Source organism: Mus musculus, chromosome 8 (genome assembly GCF_000001635.26).
Source record: "Mus musculus strain C57BL/6J chromosome 8, GRCm38.p6 C57BL/6J".
Taxonomy (NCBI): Eukaryota; Metazoa; Chordata; class Mammalia; order Rodentia; family Muridae; genus Mus; species Mus musculus.
This window is the reverse complement of record NC_000074.6, coordinates 75,058,177-75,071,868: the sequence shown is the minus strand read 5'-3', so window position 1 is coordinate 75,071,868 and position 13,692 is coordinate 75,058,177. Positions and strand designations below refer to the sequence as shown.

At 51.1% G+C, this 13,692-nt stretch overlaps 1 protein-coding gene across 5 annotated transcripts in view; it reads right to left on the bottom strand.

The window, feature by feature from the left end:
• Positions 1-1,747: 1,747 nt before the first annotated feature.
• Tom1 (target of myb1 trafficking protein) overlaps positions 1,748-13,692 on the bottom strand; it is a 36,480-nt gene continuing 24,535 nt past the window's right edge. For 3 of the 5 annotated variants that reach the window (XM_017312661.2, XM_006530843.3, XM_006530844.3), the window contains 7 exons: positions 13,395-13,428; positions 12,963-13,056; positions 11,316-11,436; positions 7,400-7,475; positions 4,288-4,347; positions 2,734-2,773; positions 1,758-2,619 (listed from right to left, as the gene is read on the bottom strand). In XM_017312661.2, the coding sequence (XP_017168150.1) occupies positions 2,465-2,619; positions 2,734-2,773; positions 4,288-4,347; positions 7,400-7,475; positions 11,316-11,436; positions 12,963-13,056; positions 13,395-13,428 (580 nt within the window). In that variant the 3' untranslated portion in view covers positions 1,758-2,464. Of the gene's footprint in view, positions 2,620-2,733; positions 2,774-4,287; positions 4,348-7,399; positions 7,476-11,315; positions 11,437-12,608; positions 12,681-12,962; positions 13,057-13,394; positions 13,429-13,692 lie in introns of all 5 variants that reach the window. The other 2 variants (NM_001136259.1, NM_011622.3) reach the window with 2 other exon arrangements.

Genomic DNA, 13,692 nt, shown 5'->3' with positions numbered 1-13,692 from the left:
GTGTGTGTGTGTGTGTGTGTGTGTGTATTCCTGAGACACGTGCTTGGAGGGAAAGGTGGAAGGAGAGCTTCCTTGAATGCAGCACTGCTGCCATCTTGTGGTTACAGTTGGACACTGGTTCTGAAGCCAGGTCCACCGGGCAGGAGAGCCTTTCAGCTATCTTGGAAAGCTTCATGAAGTGCTGACCTGGGCAGACCTAGAACCAAGACCCATGGCTAGTCCCTGCTTCACTCTCATTGCTGGGGTCCAATCAATTGTGGGCATCTTTGCACAGGCATCTAAGGCAGGGAGGAGACTGGTGCTGCCTTCTAGGTCTCCAGCAGTTGTCCTCAATGGCCACACTGGGAGCTAGGAAGCAACAGCCTAGGCTGAGTTGAGGAACCTGAGCTGCAGAATTGTAAGCTTACTACTGGGGTCTGCAGCCAGTGCCTAGTTTCCTACCAGCCTCTCTCCCTTCTGCTGCCTGCTTGGTCTCCAGAGGGAGAGCCCTGATAGCTCTGCCCTGTCTTGGTGGAAGTCTGGGGAACTGCTCACTTAATCCCAGCTTTGAGGTTAGTCCAGTGGCCCCTTTATCTCAGATCTAGTCTTTATTGCCCCTTCCCTTCTACAAGTCCTCAGGCAGGCACATTTGTCACATCCCTATTCATATCACCTGCACTGTGTTGCGCACCATGTCTGCCGTACAACAATTAGTCACAATATCAACCTCTGGTAACACACAATCTGGTAGTGTAGCTATTGGTAGGGCCCTAGGCTTCTGGAGTGGTCATGGAAACTCCCCCTAGACTTTCTAGCGTACCTAGCAAAGTAGCAGCCTTGCCTTTGAACATTTACAAAGTCACCTAGTGGGCTTCAGATATGGAGAGAATAAAGGAAGCAGGTAGGTAGAGGAGTGGGTGGGTGGGGCCCCTTCTTCTCCATGACTTGTTAGACAGGTAAGGCCCTGCATACCCACATGTAAAGGAGAAGCACACCATGGATGCTACGGGATCAGGCCAGGGGTGGACAGGCCTGGCTTGGACATGGACTCTCAGCCCTTCTCCTGCATGAAGATGGAATATTCCAGATCTATGCAGGCTGTCCTTAACCTGCTCCCTTTACCCGAGTGTCCCTAGCGAGCTGGGCCAGGTCGCAGAGTACAGGTGCCGGATCCTGTGTGTTGGCCACTGCTTTGGAGAAGACAGTGTCTCTAGCATTCTGCATACTGCATTCTGCATACTGCATGCTTAGCATGCTGCTAAGGGCTGGGTCAGCTATAAACAAGGCCTCTTGAGGTCTGTATAGAACCAGGGAAGGTCTTGGTGCCCACATGTGATTTGCATGGCCCAGTGCCCAGGGCTGTGTGCTGAGGCAGCCATGAGCTCTAGTCACCAGCATGCAGTGCTGACAGTGCAGTTACCTAGGCCATGGCCGGCACCAGCACACTCCCTTTGGCCTCCTGTCCCAATATGCCAACATTGTCTACCAATACTAGGCTCCCTCTCTTGACCAACATGCTACTATTGTAGGATGGGCAAAAGCCAGCTGCTAGGGGTAGTGGTATATGAAGGGACCCAATCAGGTAGATGGCTGTCTTGTGCACAGCAGAGGGAGGCTGGATCTTTTGGGGTGAAGCAGGGATTGTATCTGAGCATGGCTGTGTGCTCTGCCCTGCTGTGGGCAGGAGATGCTCACCACTCAGATGGCTTTTAGCTCAAAGCAGATGCCCTGCTCCCAGTGAGCTCAAATTGCTTCCGCCAGAGCAGATCATGCTGACAGGTGGTTTTCTACTTTTATTTGGGGATACAAAAGGCACCTCTCCCTGTACCTGAGGACCAATCAACAGGTGAGCCCCAGGTGGGTGGAGCCCTGCTGGAGGTACAGAGCAAGGATAGGGGAAAGGCAGTGGAGGAACTGGGGAGCTCTGGGTACCCAGAATCCTCGAGGTCTCATCTTGACACCTGGGCAGTGAGATGTTTCCTCGATGGGTGCAGTTTCGTACCAGGACAGTGGGCAGCTCAGCAGGGGCCACCATAGCCCATCCCAAAAGCCACTGAAGCTTTTTTCGGGCCCCACTCTGCAGGGGGATGGGATAGGCAAGGCTGTGGTAATGTCTCCTCTATTGCCTAGACTGTTAGTGTAGAGTCTGGAGGGCTCCCGTGGGATTCTCTGGGGAAGGGACCAGGGGAATATCACAGAAGCAGCCTTACACCAGGTCAATTAGGTCCTATCAGGTCAGCTTGTCTGGGGCCCCAGGTCTCAGTAAAATCATAGTCGTTAGCAGGATGGGAAGAAGGCAGGACCAGCCAGGATTCCAGTGGAGGGCTGACTTATTCCTTCAGTTGACCCCCTTGCTGCCCAGGCTCTGGGAGAAGAGAAGCGGGGTAACAAAACACCCCCAAGCAGCTTTAATACCAAGGGAGGGAGGGGCCCCAGTGGGTATGAGAGTGTCAGGCCCTGGGCTGCAGGATGCCAGACCCTGCATTCATAAGGCAAACAGCATGTCATCGTCCTTCTCCTGGGTCTTCCTCCGAGGGGCTGTTCCAGGAGATGGTCTGGGGGGTCCCTCGGCTGAAGGGCTGGCCAGGTTGGGAAGTCGATCAGCAGCTTTGGCTCGTTCTTCCAGAAATTTGTCAAATTCTAGAGGGAAAGAGTAGGCTTGTAGGCTAGAGCTGGGGGAGGGGGAGGGAGAAGGGGAGAAAAGGGGGTGGGAGAGGGGCAGGGGCAGGGGCAGGCAGATGGGGTGGAGGTTACCTTCACTGGTGACACCAGAGGGCTCCTCAGCACTGTTCCCCTGAGAATGCAGAGGGAAAGAAACAGAGGTTATTACTGCCAGGAGCATGCAGAACTGGACGCCCAGTGGAACAGCCTTGGGATCAGGACCAGTGTTGCTGTTGTCCTTAAGCTGACCCTGATGTCAGGTCTGAGGTCTTGGGTTGAAACCTCCTATGCTTCAGAACCCAGGTGTTCCAATTTCTCAGCCATGATTTTTTTTTTTTCTCCTTTGAAACAGGGAGACTGGCCCTGAAGAAATAGCTTAGCAGTTAAGAGCTCATACTAATTCTTACAGTGAACTCAAGTTCAGTTTCTAGCACACATATCAGGCAGCTCCTAACAGCCTATATACCAGAAGCAGGGGACCCAATGCCTTCTTTTGGCCTCTGTGGGTACGGCTCTTGAGCCCATACAGGTGCATGCTCACTCATAGACACAAAACATAAAATTAGGACTGGCGATCTTGCTCAGTGGTTAAGGGCTCAGTTTGCTGTTGCAGAGGACCTGGGTTCTGTTCCCATATGGCAGTTCATATGAATTGTAACTCTAGTTCCAAGGAAGCGGATGTCTTTTATTTTGTAAAAAGTTAAATCTTTTTTTAAAACTTAAATGTCAAGAAACAGAGAGAATGGCTAGGCATGGTGGCACATATCTTTAATCCCAGCACTTGTGAGGCAGAGGCAGGAGGATCTCTGTGAGTTCAAGGCCAGCCTAGTCTACAAAGCAAGTTGACAGCTAGTACTAGATAGAGACTCTGTCTCAAAAAGGCAAAGAAAGGAAGGGAGGAAGGAAGGGAAGAAGGAAGGGAGGAAGGAAGGACAGACGGATGGAAAGGAGGAGAAACAGTGCAGCCAAGGCTAAGCTCATGGATGTGGGACGCTAAGCACAGACCACACGCAAAGCCAGGAATGATGCCTAGCAGTACACTCCTCCCTCCAGGGTTCACAGACAGAAGGCAGGAAGGCTGACACCCCCACTCAGGGACTGCTTGTGTTACAGCTGTCCTCAAATCTGGCTGGAGGTAAAGTTATGACCCACTACCCAACTGGATGTGTGGGGCATGGAGTTGGAATGAGACATCTGCCTCAGAAGGGCCTTTAGAAATTAAGTGTCCAAGCTCTCCTGGGTCTTCAGTGTCCACAGAAGTGGTGGCAGAAGCAGGGCTTGGGGCTGGAGGTCCAGTTCAGGATTTCTGTCTTCTGGTAATGCCCCTTTAGAAAGTGGTAGCTGTGAGCTGGGCCCCTTGCAGTTACCAGCCTTTTTGATGGGAATGGGACAATGATACTTCCCTCTGAGGGCCTACTGAGGGGAGTTTAGTAACCCCTGCCTCCGTCCATAACCAATGCCACCTCTGATAAGCACAGGGAAGTCACGCTGAGAGTGTGACCTGGAACAGGAAGGCTGTTGCGTGGGAGAGGACGGTGGGGATGAGATGAAGACAGTAATACTTGCCTCTCCTCCAGTCACTTACAAGGCCCTTCTATAAGACAAATGGATCCCTGCTTGGCAGGAGAGGTGTGAGCCCCAACTTACCACATCTGTGGACAGCCACTGCTCAATGTCCTCCATGATGCGGGCCTGAGTGGCTGGGATCTGGAAGGAAGGCAGCAGGGAGGCAGTGGGTGAGTCACAGGAAGGAAGCTGAACGCTTCCTCAATCCCTCATCCACCCCGATCTGAGTTGCTTTCGTGTCCTAATGGGGTGCAGATCCTGGGGTTACCTCTTCCAGCTGCCTGAGACCGTTCTGCCTAGCAGCAGGAGCAGCACAAGGGGTAAATAGGATCATTTCCGGCATGGAGAAAATGTATGTCTGGCCCCAACAGAGGGAGGTGCTTCAACTGGAGAAGGGTTTTAAGCCATGGTTCAGGACAAGGACAAGCCTGGTCACAGGTGCTCAGAGCAAACAGGGAGACTCAGTTAATGGCAGAAATAGGAATTTAAGCCGGGCATGGTGGTGCATGCCTTTAATCCCAGCACTCGGGAGGCAGAGGCAGGCGGATTTCTGAATTCGAGGCCAGCCTGGTCTACAAAGTGAGTTCCAGGACAGCCAGGGCTACAGAGAAACCCTGTCTCAAAAAACCAAAGAGAGAGAGAGAGAGAGAGAGAGAGAGAGAGAGAGAGAGAGAGAGAGAGAGAGAGAGAGAGAGAGAGAGAGAGAGAGAGAGAGAGAGAGAGAGAGAGAGAAGAAATAGGAATTTAAGAGGAGGGAGGCTCCAAGTGTTCCAGAGAGTCCAGGCTGGTGGTTACAGGGGCAGCTTTCTAGATGGGAGTATTTGACTCTGAGCTCAAACACATGGGCTCTCACATGGTGGTTTCTAAAAGGAGCAGGAGTTGGTTTCCTCTGTAACAGTTTCAACAGTGTCAATCTGGCATGTGCATAGACGTGGCCTGCTATGGAGCTCAGGGAACTCCTGGCATCTTACACAATGTTCTTGTACTTGTCTTCCTTACCTGGCAACATGGCTATCATCCATAGCGCTGTCAGGAGGCAGTAAGGCCAGCAGAGAGCCTGTATAGAGGAAGGCTGGGAACTTAAGTTTCTGTTTGACAGCTTTGGAATAGAGGGAGAGCTAGAGTCTCTGACCAAACCAGTTTAGTGCCCAAGCTTATCACCTAAGCTACCTAGGGTGCCTCACTATGGGAGAATCATGATGACACTCCCTACCTTTCTGACTGGTCACAGCTCTTTTAAATGTCTGCAAAGGGAGGTCAGCCAGCCAGGAAGGTGAAAGGCCAGGGCTGGAGGGGTGTGGCTGGCACCTGGCTGCTGGAAGATGTGGACAGGGATGGAGTATGTGGTGTGGCTGAGGAGTATACCCAGAAGCTGCCAGGTTGGGGCAATGTGGAGAGCAAAGTAAACAAAACAAGACAAAACACTCCTCCACATTTCTATGGGACCCCAAAGGGTAGCCCACACACTCTAAGCTGAAGAGCAGCAGCTGTCAGCCAGCCTGGTGACTACTGAGGGCTTCTAAGGGGCACTCAGGTTTTAGAAAGACTGCTTTGTCCACCGGTTTTATAGTTAACAACAGCAAAGAGGAACCTTTCTAGGTCCCAGCACAGGAGGGTGGTGGCGAGGCTCCTACCCATTATGCATTGACCCCTCTGTCTACTTTGGATGACAGTCATGTTGCCAGGTGAGGAAGAAAACTACAAGAACATTATGTAAGATGCCAGGAGTGCCCTGAGGTTAATGTCAGACCATGTCTACGCTCATAACCAGTGTAGGCTTAGCCTACCGCAGCACCAAGGAGTGAAGGAAGAGAACCTTGTCCATCACACAGGCTGTGAGTTCTGCTGAGCCTTGGACAAGGCACTGCCCACCAGCTCCAGTCTGGATTTTGATTTTACAATACCATCCCACAGTCAGTGGGTTATGTGCCTTTGCCTTTAGACAGACTCAAGCCTTTGGGAGTGGGTGCTGGCTTGGTCTTCAGAAATCATATCCAACAGGTGGCTGCCCGAATAAAGGGTGGGGGGAGTGAATGCACAGTCATGCTGGTCAGCAAGGGCAACTGTGCCTGTGTTGTCCACTGTGGGCTACTGAACGGCGCTGTGGGAACCTGGAAACTCAACACTGCTCATCCTCGCCATTGCTGTTAGTCCTGGGAAGATACCTCTATTTCTGTGTGGCAGCAGGAGTGAACAGTGTATGATTCCCACAAGAGGAACATGAGGGCTTAGCACAGAGCCAAACACAGAGAACAGGCTCAAGAAGTGATGGCTCAAAAGCATGCAGAAGAGAGGCCCAGAGCAGGTGTGCGCCGAAGCACCCAATAGAGGCCCTTGGACTCTATGAAGTCTGCCTGTCCAAAAGTGTTCTGTGCCTGTTCTGCTCTGAAAGGGACTCCAAGCAAAGAGCTAGGAGGTACAGGAGCACACATGGAGAGTTCCTGGGAGTCACCAGATCCTGCCCTGTGTGAGCAGGACCTCTGTGCTCAAGGCTTTCAAATAGCTTCTACCTCAGCTAGGATAGTGTCCGTGGTCCTAGACACCTCGTAGACCTCTTCCCACCTCTCAGGCACCTCTCTCACCACGTGGCCTCAGACTCCATCTTCTACACTCCTCCTTCTCCTCCTCTAGCTTCTGAGAGGAGTGTGCTATTTCTAGATGTCTCACTCACAGTGGCTTGGCTCACTATGGATTCTGCTTGGAATCTTGCCACTGTGGAGGACAGCCATAGAGGGTTCAGTTCTGGGCTGCCACTTAACACATAGTCAAGGAATTAACTGGACTTAAAAGAGTGTGTGTGGGAATTCTGACTGTTGTTCTAGGGTTGCTTTTGCTCCCCTCTGCTCATGCTCCTGTGAGTGAAAGGAGTGATGGGGAACAATGACAGAGTGCTGCCCTCTCCCAGGCTGCTGTGCATGTCCACTGCTGTTAGGAGTTCCAGGTAAAGATGACAAAACTGCCATAGCTGGCAGGTGATGAAGTGGAATGTGAACCCAGGACCACACTGACACTAGTCCCTGAAGCAGGATTGGGTCACTTGTTGAGTGAGTGCTTCCTTGGCTCTTGACTGGGAATAATCACACTAGCCACAAAGGGCCAACTGAGAGCCAAATGGAAAAGAGCTGTACCAAGCCAGTGCTGGAAGTCCCTCCTTTTTGGAAGGCTCTGGATAGAACAGATCCTCTTTGCTTACCGCTCCGGTGCTCTGCTGCCGGGCATCTAGGGCCCCAGCCAGGCCATCTGTGGTTTGGGGAGCTTCATATTTGACCCTGAAATACAGAGCAGTATGACATTAGACGTTGCTTGACCACACCAGGCCTGATAGGCAGCGTAAGGACTGAGGGTATCAGGTGAGCCTGACTTGGGTTGGCCTGGGCAGGAATGGCTCAGGTCACAGAATGTCCTGGTCTGAGGCTCCTCCTCTCCAAGCATGGGGCAGGAAGAGGAGGCTCCATTTTTTGCTATTAAAGATTATGTTCATATATGTGCCCCATAATGACATACATCAACGGAGCATGAGAATCTAGAGATGCCAGGCAGTGGTGGTGCACGCCTTTAATCCCAGAACTTGGGAGGCAGAGGCAGGCGGATTTCTGAGTTCGAGGCCAGCCTGGTCTACAGAGTGAGTTCCAGGACAGCCAAGGCTACACAGAGAAACCCTGTCTCGAAGACCAAACAAAAAAAAAAAAGAGAGAAAGGGAGGGAGGGGGGGAGGGAGGGAGAGAGAGAGAGAGAGAGAGAGAGAGAGAGAGAGAGAGAGAGAGAATATCTAGAGACAACATGTGACCAAAGCCCAGGAATAAGCTCATACATGGTTGTGACCACAACAGACCAAGTTGAAGGACTAGGAGATAGATTGTGACTCCCGTGCTCATGGATAGTTTTTATAGGTTCCTTTTTGAGCAGTTCCCATTTGAATTTCATCAACTGTGGTTCTGTTTAAGGATGTATTTGAATAGGGGAGTTTCTTCTACTGCCAAAATGAGTGTGCAAGCTGCTAAGGGCCTATCTGACCTTGGCTGGCTATTGGAAGACACTCCCAGGCTCTTTGATGGACTGGTCACAGCTCTTTTAAATAGCCCAAAGGGGGGCCAGCCAGCCAGGCAACTGAAGGCCAGGGCTAGGAAGGCTGCTGGCTTTGGCAAATGAGGAGAGGGAAAGAGGATGTGGTATGACTGAGAATAGCCTCAGGGGAGAGAGAGGTCATCCTGAAGTGGGAGGGAGGCTGGCCCTCATCTGTCCTGGTCAGCTGAGCCTGGAGGTGATGAACGCAGCCACCCGGTTTCTATCCCAAGGGGAAAATACGCACTGTCAGGAGTGGAAAGGAGTTCCTTTCCTGGGGCCCCACTACTCTGCTATGGCCAAAGACTTTAGCAATAGAGGCTGCATCACAGTGGGCTTGTGCAGTGCTGATTCCCTTTTCTGGGGGCTGTGTAGGCTGTGGCTAGGAGGATCTTTGAATAAAAGCCCCAACTCCCTGACAGCCATTCCAAGGATGATGCTGTCACTCCCTTCCTGGGAGGCCCAGCTGTCACAAACAGGACTGGCTGGTTTGTTTCTCTTGGCCACACAGCTCCTGATTACATGAAGAGCAGGTTGTTGATATCAGCACTATGGGGCTCAGCATCTCTAACTAAGTCTGAGCCAGGACAACCAGCAAGAAGGCACCCATGCCAGAGACTGGGTCTATTTTCCTAATTACTCCTGACCACCATGTCCCTGTCCTCAGTCTTACAGTGAAAACTTAGCTATTTGAAAGGCCCAGTATGTTCCCCTGGAAAGCCTAACTTGACCTTTATGGGCTACAGACCCTGGGCTAGAATTTGACCATCCCATGACTGGGCAGGAAGAAGGGAGTCTCTACCCAGGTTGTCCTTATTGGTTGCTGAGTAGGGCTGAATCTCAGGGCACTTGGGACAGTACTTGTCTAAGTGCTTCTGAAGAGGCTGCTCTGTAGACATCATTGAGGAAGGATAAGGCTCCTAAGGATAGTAGAGAGGATGGAAGGGAGGAGCATCCTGACCAGGATGCCCAGGCCTCTACTGTCTTCCTTTGTACTCCAAGTACAAAGGCCTGGTTGGAGAGGCTGTGGTACTGGATTTGGTAGGAGCTGAAATGAAAACAGGGGCGTTGACAAAAAGCTGGCTTCCTTGTGAGGCCTGGCAGAGCCAGCTGGAGGCTGGCATGGAATGGGGAGGTTGGGAGGGCAAGGAAACTATCTGGGCAAAAAAAGTCCGCCAGGTGACCAGAATGAGAGGGTCTATTACAGCATGAAGGTGGGTTAGGCAGGAACAAGGACAAAGGAACAAGGACCTCAGAGCTAGGGCCCACAGAAGTGGGATCTCTGTGGGTGCATTCTGTAGGGTGGGGATCAATGCACAGTGAATGGTACAGGAAGACCAAAGGCCTAAGGGGGCTCAGGGAAGTTACACCAGTCAAAGGGAAGAACTGTTGTGTGATCTTCTCAGTATCTGCTCCCTTACAGACATGTGCCTGTGAAGGGCTAGAGCTCAGCTCATCTGCCTTGCCTCCAAGCCTTCGCATTTCCTGTTCCTAGAACCTGAAATGCTTCCTAAACCCCAGTCTGGCCTTGAGCCTTCTGAAGGGCTACCTGCTCCTCCACACAGTAACTACTACATGTGCCGGGCGGTGGTGGCACACGCCTTTAATCCCAGCACTTGGGAGGCAGAGGCAGGAGGATTTATGAGTTTGAGGCCAGCATACTCTACAGAGTTGAGTTCTAGGACAGCCAGGGCTACACAGAGAAACCCTGTCTCGAAAAACCAAAAAAAAAAAAAAAAAAGAAAAAAAAAGAACCACTGCATGTGTGCCTTCCCTGTGGAGGTATGGTGGTGAAGCAGTGTACCCCAGCCATGCTGTCAGACCTGTTAAACACTCGGGACTCTCCAGTGTGCCTAGTTGTTTTGTACACTGGTGCCTATGTGGACACTCCATCCTCCTGAGTGTGGGTCCCACTAGACTCATTAGCTTTCATCTGCACAGCAGCCTCAGCAGCATCCTTAATACCATGGCTATCGTAAGCTGCTAGGCCAGAGGCCTCTGGGCTGGGGAGTACAGACTGCTGAGGGAAAAGACAAACCTGGTTTACAGCTTAGTGTGGAACTGGCTGGCTGCAGACTGCGTCAGATTGTACCTGAATCTGTAGTGTGAGGAAAACCAAAGGCCTAAGGGGGCTCAGGGAAGTTACACCAGTCAAAGGGAAGAACTGTTGTGTGATCTTCTCAGCATCTGCTCCTATACACAGACATGTGCCTGTGAAGGGCTAGAGCTCAGCTCATCTGCCTTGCCTCCAAGCCTTCACATTCCTGTTCCTAGAACCTGAAATGCTTCCTAAACCCCAGTCTGGCCTAAATCCTCTCTGGCCAGTTTCTACTGTCCAATAACCAAGTTGTCAAAGAAAGAATAGGCACTAAGACACTAAGTGGGAACAGCTAGGAGGCTTTTTTAATCTAGAACTTTCCTTGGCTGTAAGAACCATAGCTTCCACATAGCTGAGCCAACAGGGTTACAAGCAAAGGGATGAAAAATATCAGCTAAGCTATTTCCTTGACGAGCACATGAGGAGCTAGTATGAGATCTGCCAGAGCAGGGAGTGCCTTTGGAGGCCTGCTCCATTACAGGGTCTGACTGATGACAACAGCTCTCTGAAAATGGACAGCTCACAGGGAAGGCTTTACCCCAGTGCAGCCGGAGTCTTCTCTAGGGATGAAGGATGGTTATGAGACAATAGTCAAAACCTAGAAGTCACTAAGGCTTTCTTAGGAGCCTTCCTTGCCCCTGGGGGCTTGGTACTGGCTGCACATTATGGAAGATGGTGGGCCAGCCAGACAAAATGTTACGTAGAAGTGGTCAGAGGCTCCCAACCTTCCAATCCCTCAGAGGTTTGCTTCTGGTTCTGGTCAGATGTTGGTATCCCTTCCTGTCCCTGAACCACAGTGTTATCCAGGCCATGCTGGACTGAACTTAGGGACTGTGCGTCTTTTCTCCTGCCCTGCCCATTTCCATTCCAGATTCAGGGATCTCAAGAGATGCTCTTGTCAACAGAGAGCCCTCCCCCTCAGGAGAGCAGGATGGAACAGGTAACTCACCCTTTCCGTTGGTCAGCCAGTGAGCTGCCCCGAGTCAGAGCAAACATGTCAAAGTCATCTTCCAGGTGACCTGAGGTCTCCAGAGACTGCAGGCCAGCTCTCACACTTCTGGAGCCAAGGTCTGCAGAGACAGAAGGGCCAGGCAAGAGGCCTGCTGTTCCATTTGCTCTTCCCATGTTCCATCTGGGACTAGGGCTGCTTGCTTGAAGAGCATTAGGGGTGAGGTGGAGGGATTTGGATGGGAAGCCGACTACTGCCCGAGAGCAGTAGGAAGCCCTTCATTTCTGCTGAGTGTGCTCACTTCTAAAGTGGTACCACAGCCGCCTCCTCCCGCTGTGGTGAGGATTAGAAAACAGGAAATCCCTGCCTGTATCACCTGCTAGAGCAGTGGTTCTCAACCCGTGGATCGAATGACCCTTTCACAGGGTTGCATATCAGACATTTACATTATAATTCATAACAGTAGCATAATTACAGTTATGAATTATCAATGAAAATAACTTTATGGTTGGGGGTCACCATAGCATGAGGAACCGTGTTAAAGCATTAGGAAGGTTGAGAACCACTGAGCTAATGGAAGAGGCTGAGCAGCAGAACAGTGCTCAGATCCGACTGCTCACACATGTGGGAGCAGAATGCATTTCTGGGGTTTGGCGTGGAGCAGGCAGTCAATAATATTAAACTCAATTGTAAGCAGACCTTGTGGTGCCAGCCTGTAAGCCCAGCTCCAGGGGAGACTGAGAATAGCCTAGGTTACTAAGCACATTCAAGGACAGTTTGGGGAAATTTGTGAGGCCCTATCTCAAAATTAAAGGGTTGGAATATAGTTCAGTGGTAAAGCACTTGTTTAGCTTGAGGCTTAATCCCCAGCACAAAACAAAACACCCAAAATAAACAACAACAACAACAGCAGCAGCAGTAGCAGCCCAGGAACAACAAAAAAGATAATGACTGCTAATATTACAGGTATACCCACCTGTAATCTCAGGTTTTGGGAGACTGAGGCAGGAGGATGGAGAAAGTTTGAGGCCTACCTAGACAGGCTACTGAGCACTTAGCAACAACCTGGATCAAAAGCCAGCAAAATCAAATCAAACCTAAATTATCTATTTTTTTTTCCCCAGAACAAAGCACCAAAGGAAACCAAGCTGGAGTTTAACTCAGTGGCAAAAATATTGTCTAGCATGGCCAAGGTCCCGAGTTCTATCCTGCAGTGTCACCGGAACGGAGCGCCTTCTGGCCTCGCCCTGATAGAAGCCGCTTTCTGGCAGTTTCTTGCTCTATTCTTCCAACCTTGAAGAGGGGCCCATTCCTTCTTTCCTTCTTCAAGTAGGAAGTGATTACTGAGGCTGAGCAGTCGATTGTCTGATGGTCCCCAGGATGTTCAGGTGGGGTGGATGGAGGGGATGGGGAGGCAGGGCAGAGGGATGGTTAGAGTGCAGTGGGATTTATATTATCCAAGGGGCTCAGGGACATTGGTACTCCCAGGGCATTCTCACAAGTTTTGCCCAATCCTGTAGCAAGATTTGGCTTGGGATCCCAGCAAAGTAAGATGTGGACCAATGCTCTGCTGTTGGCGAGCACAGGAACTTTGAAGCTACCCACACATTGAAACATACCCTTGGCTGGAGTCCCCAGCATACTTACTCATTCCTGCCAGTTGAGATGAGAGGTTGTTTGTGGCTGCGGGGTCAGGACCCATGTCAATCAGGTCAGTAGCTAGCTCAGCTTCACTGGAGGCCTGAGGTGAGGGGAGATGCCTGGATGAACCTTTCAGGATGCAGAGATCTGCCTCCAGGCCCCAACATGTCTGAATGGGAGCTGGGGACTTTCTCCTCCACCTGGGCTCCAGCTCAGCTACACCCCTGGGAGGCTGGGAAGGCCCTGAGGTACAAACTGGTGGTGGCAGAGCCTTATTTCCCTTAAAGGGATAGTGGTGTAAGAAGTCAGAGACTTCCCTATGAGCCTAAAAAGAAGCACCAGTATCCTTTACAAGGAAGGCATCAGGGAGACGGTGAGAACTTCCCTCTCACTTCTATCAATAAAGCATGACACAGTCCCACAAGAGTTGCCTCTTACCTTAGCAGTCTGGCCTGTTCGGAAGCGTTCAAACCTACAAGACAGAAAATACCCCAGTCAAAAAGAACAGATGGACACAGTTCCCAGAGGACCCCAGATCATTACCAGGATGAGGAGATAACTGGTCTACCCTCACAGATGCAGCGCATGCTCGCTGTTCTCATGCTATCACTAGCAGAGCCCCTGTTTCGCTTGCACAGGGCTGGGAGGCATTTGATCACTCATAGGAACACTTTGCAATGGTCAGCAAGAAACAAGGTCACAGGAACACAAAAGAAAGGGACACTCAGCAAGCAGA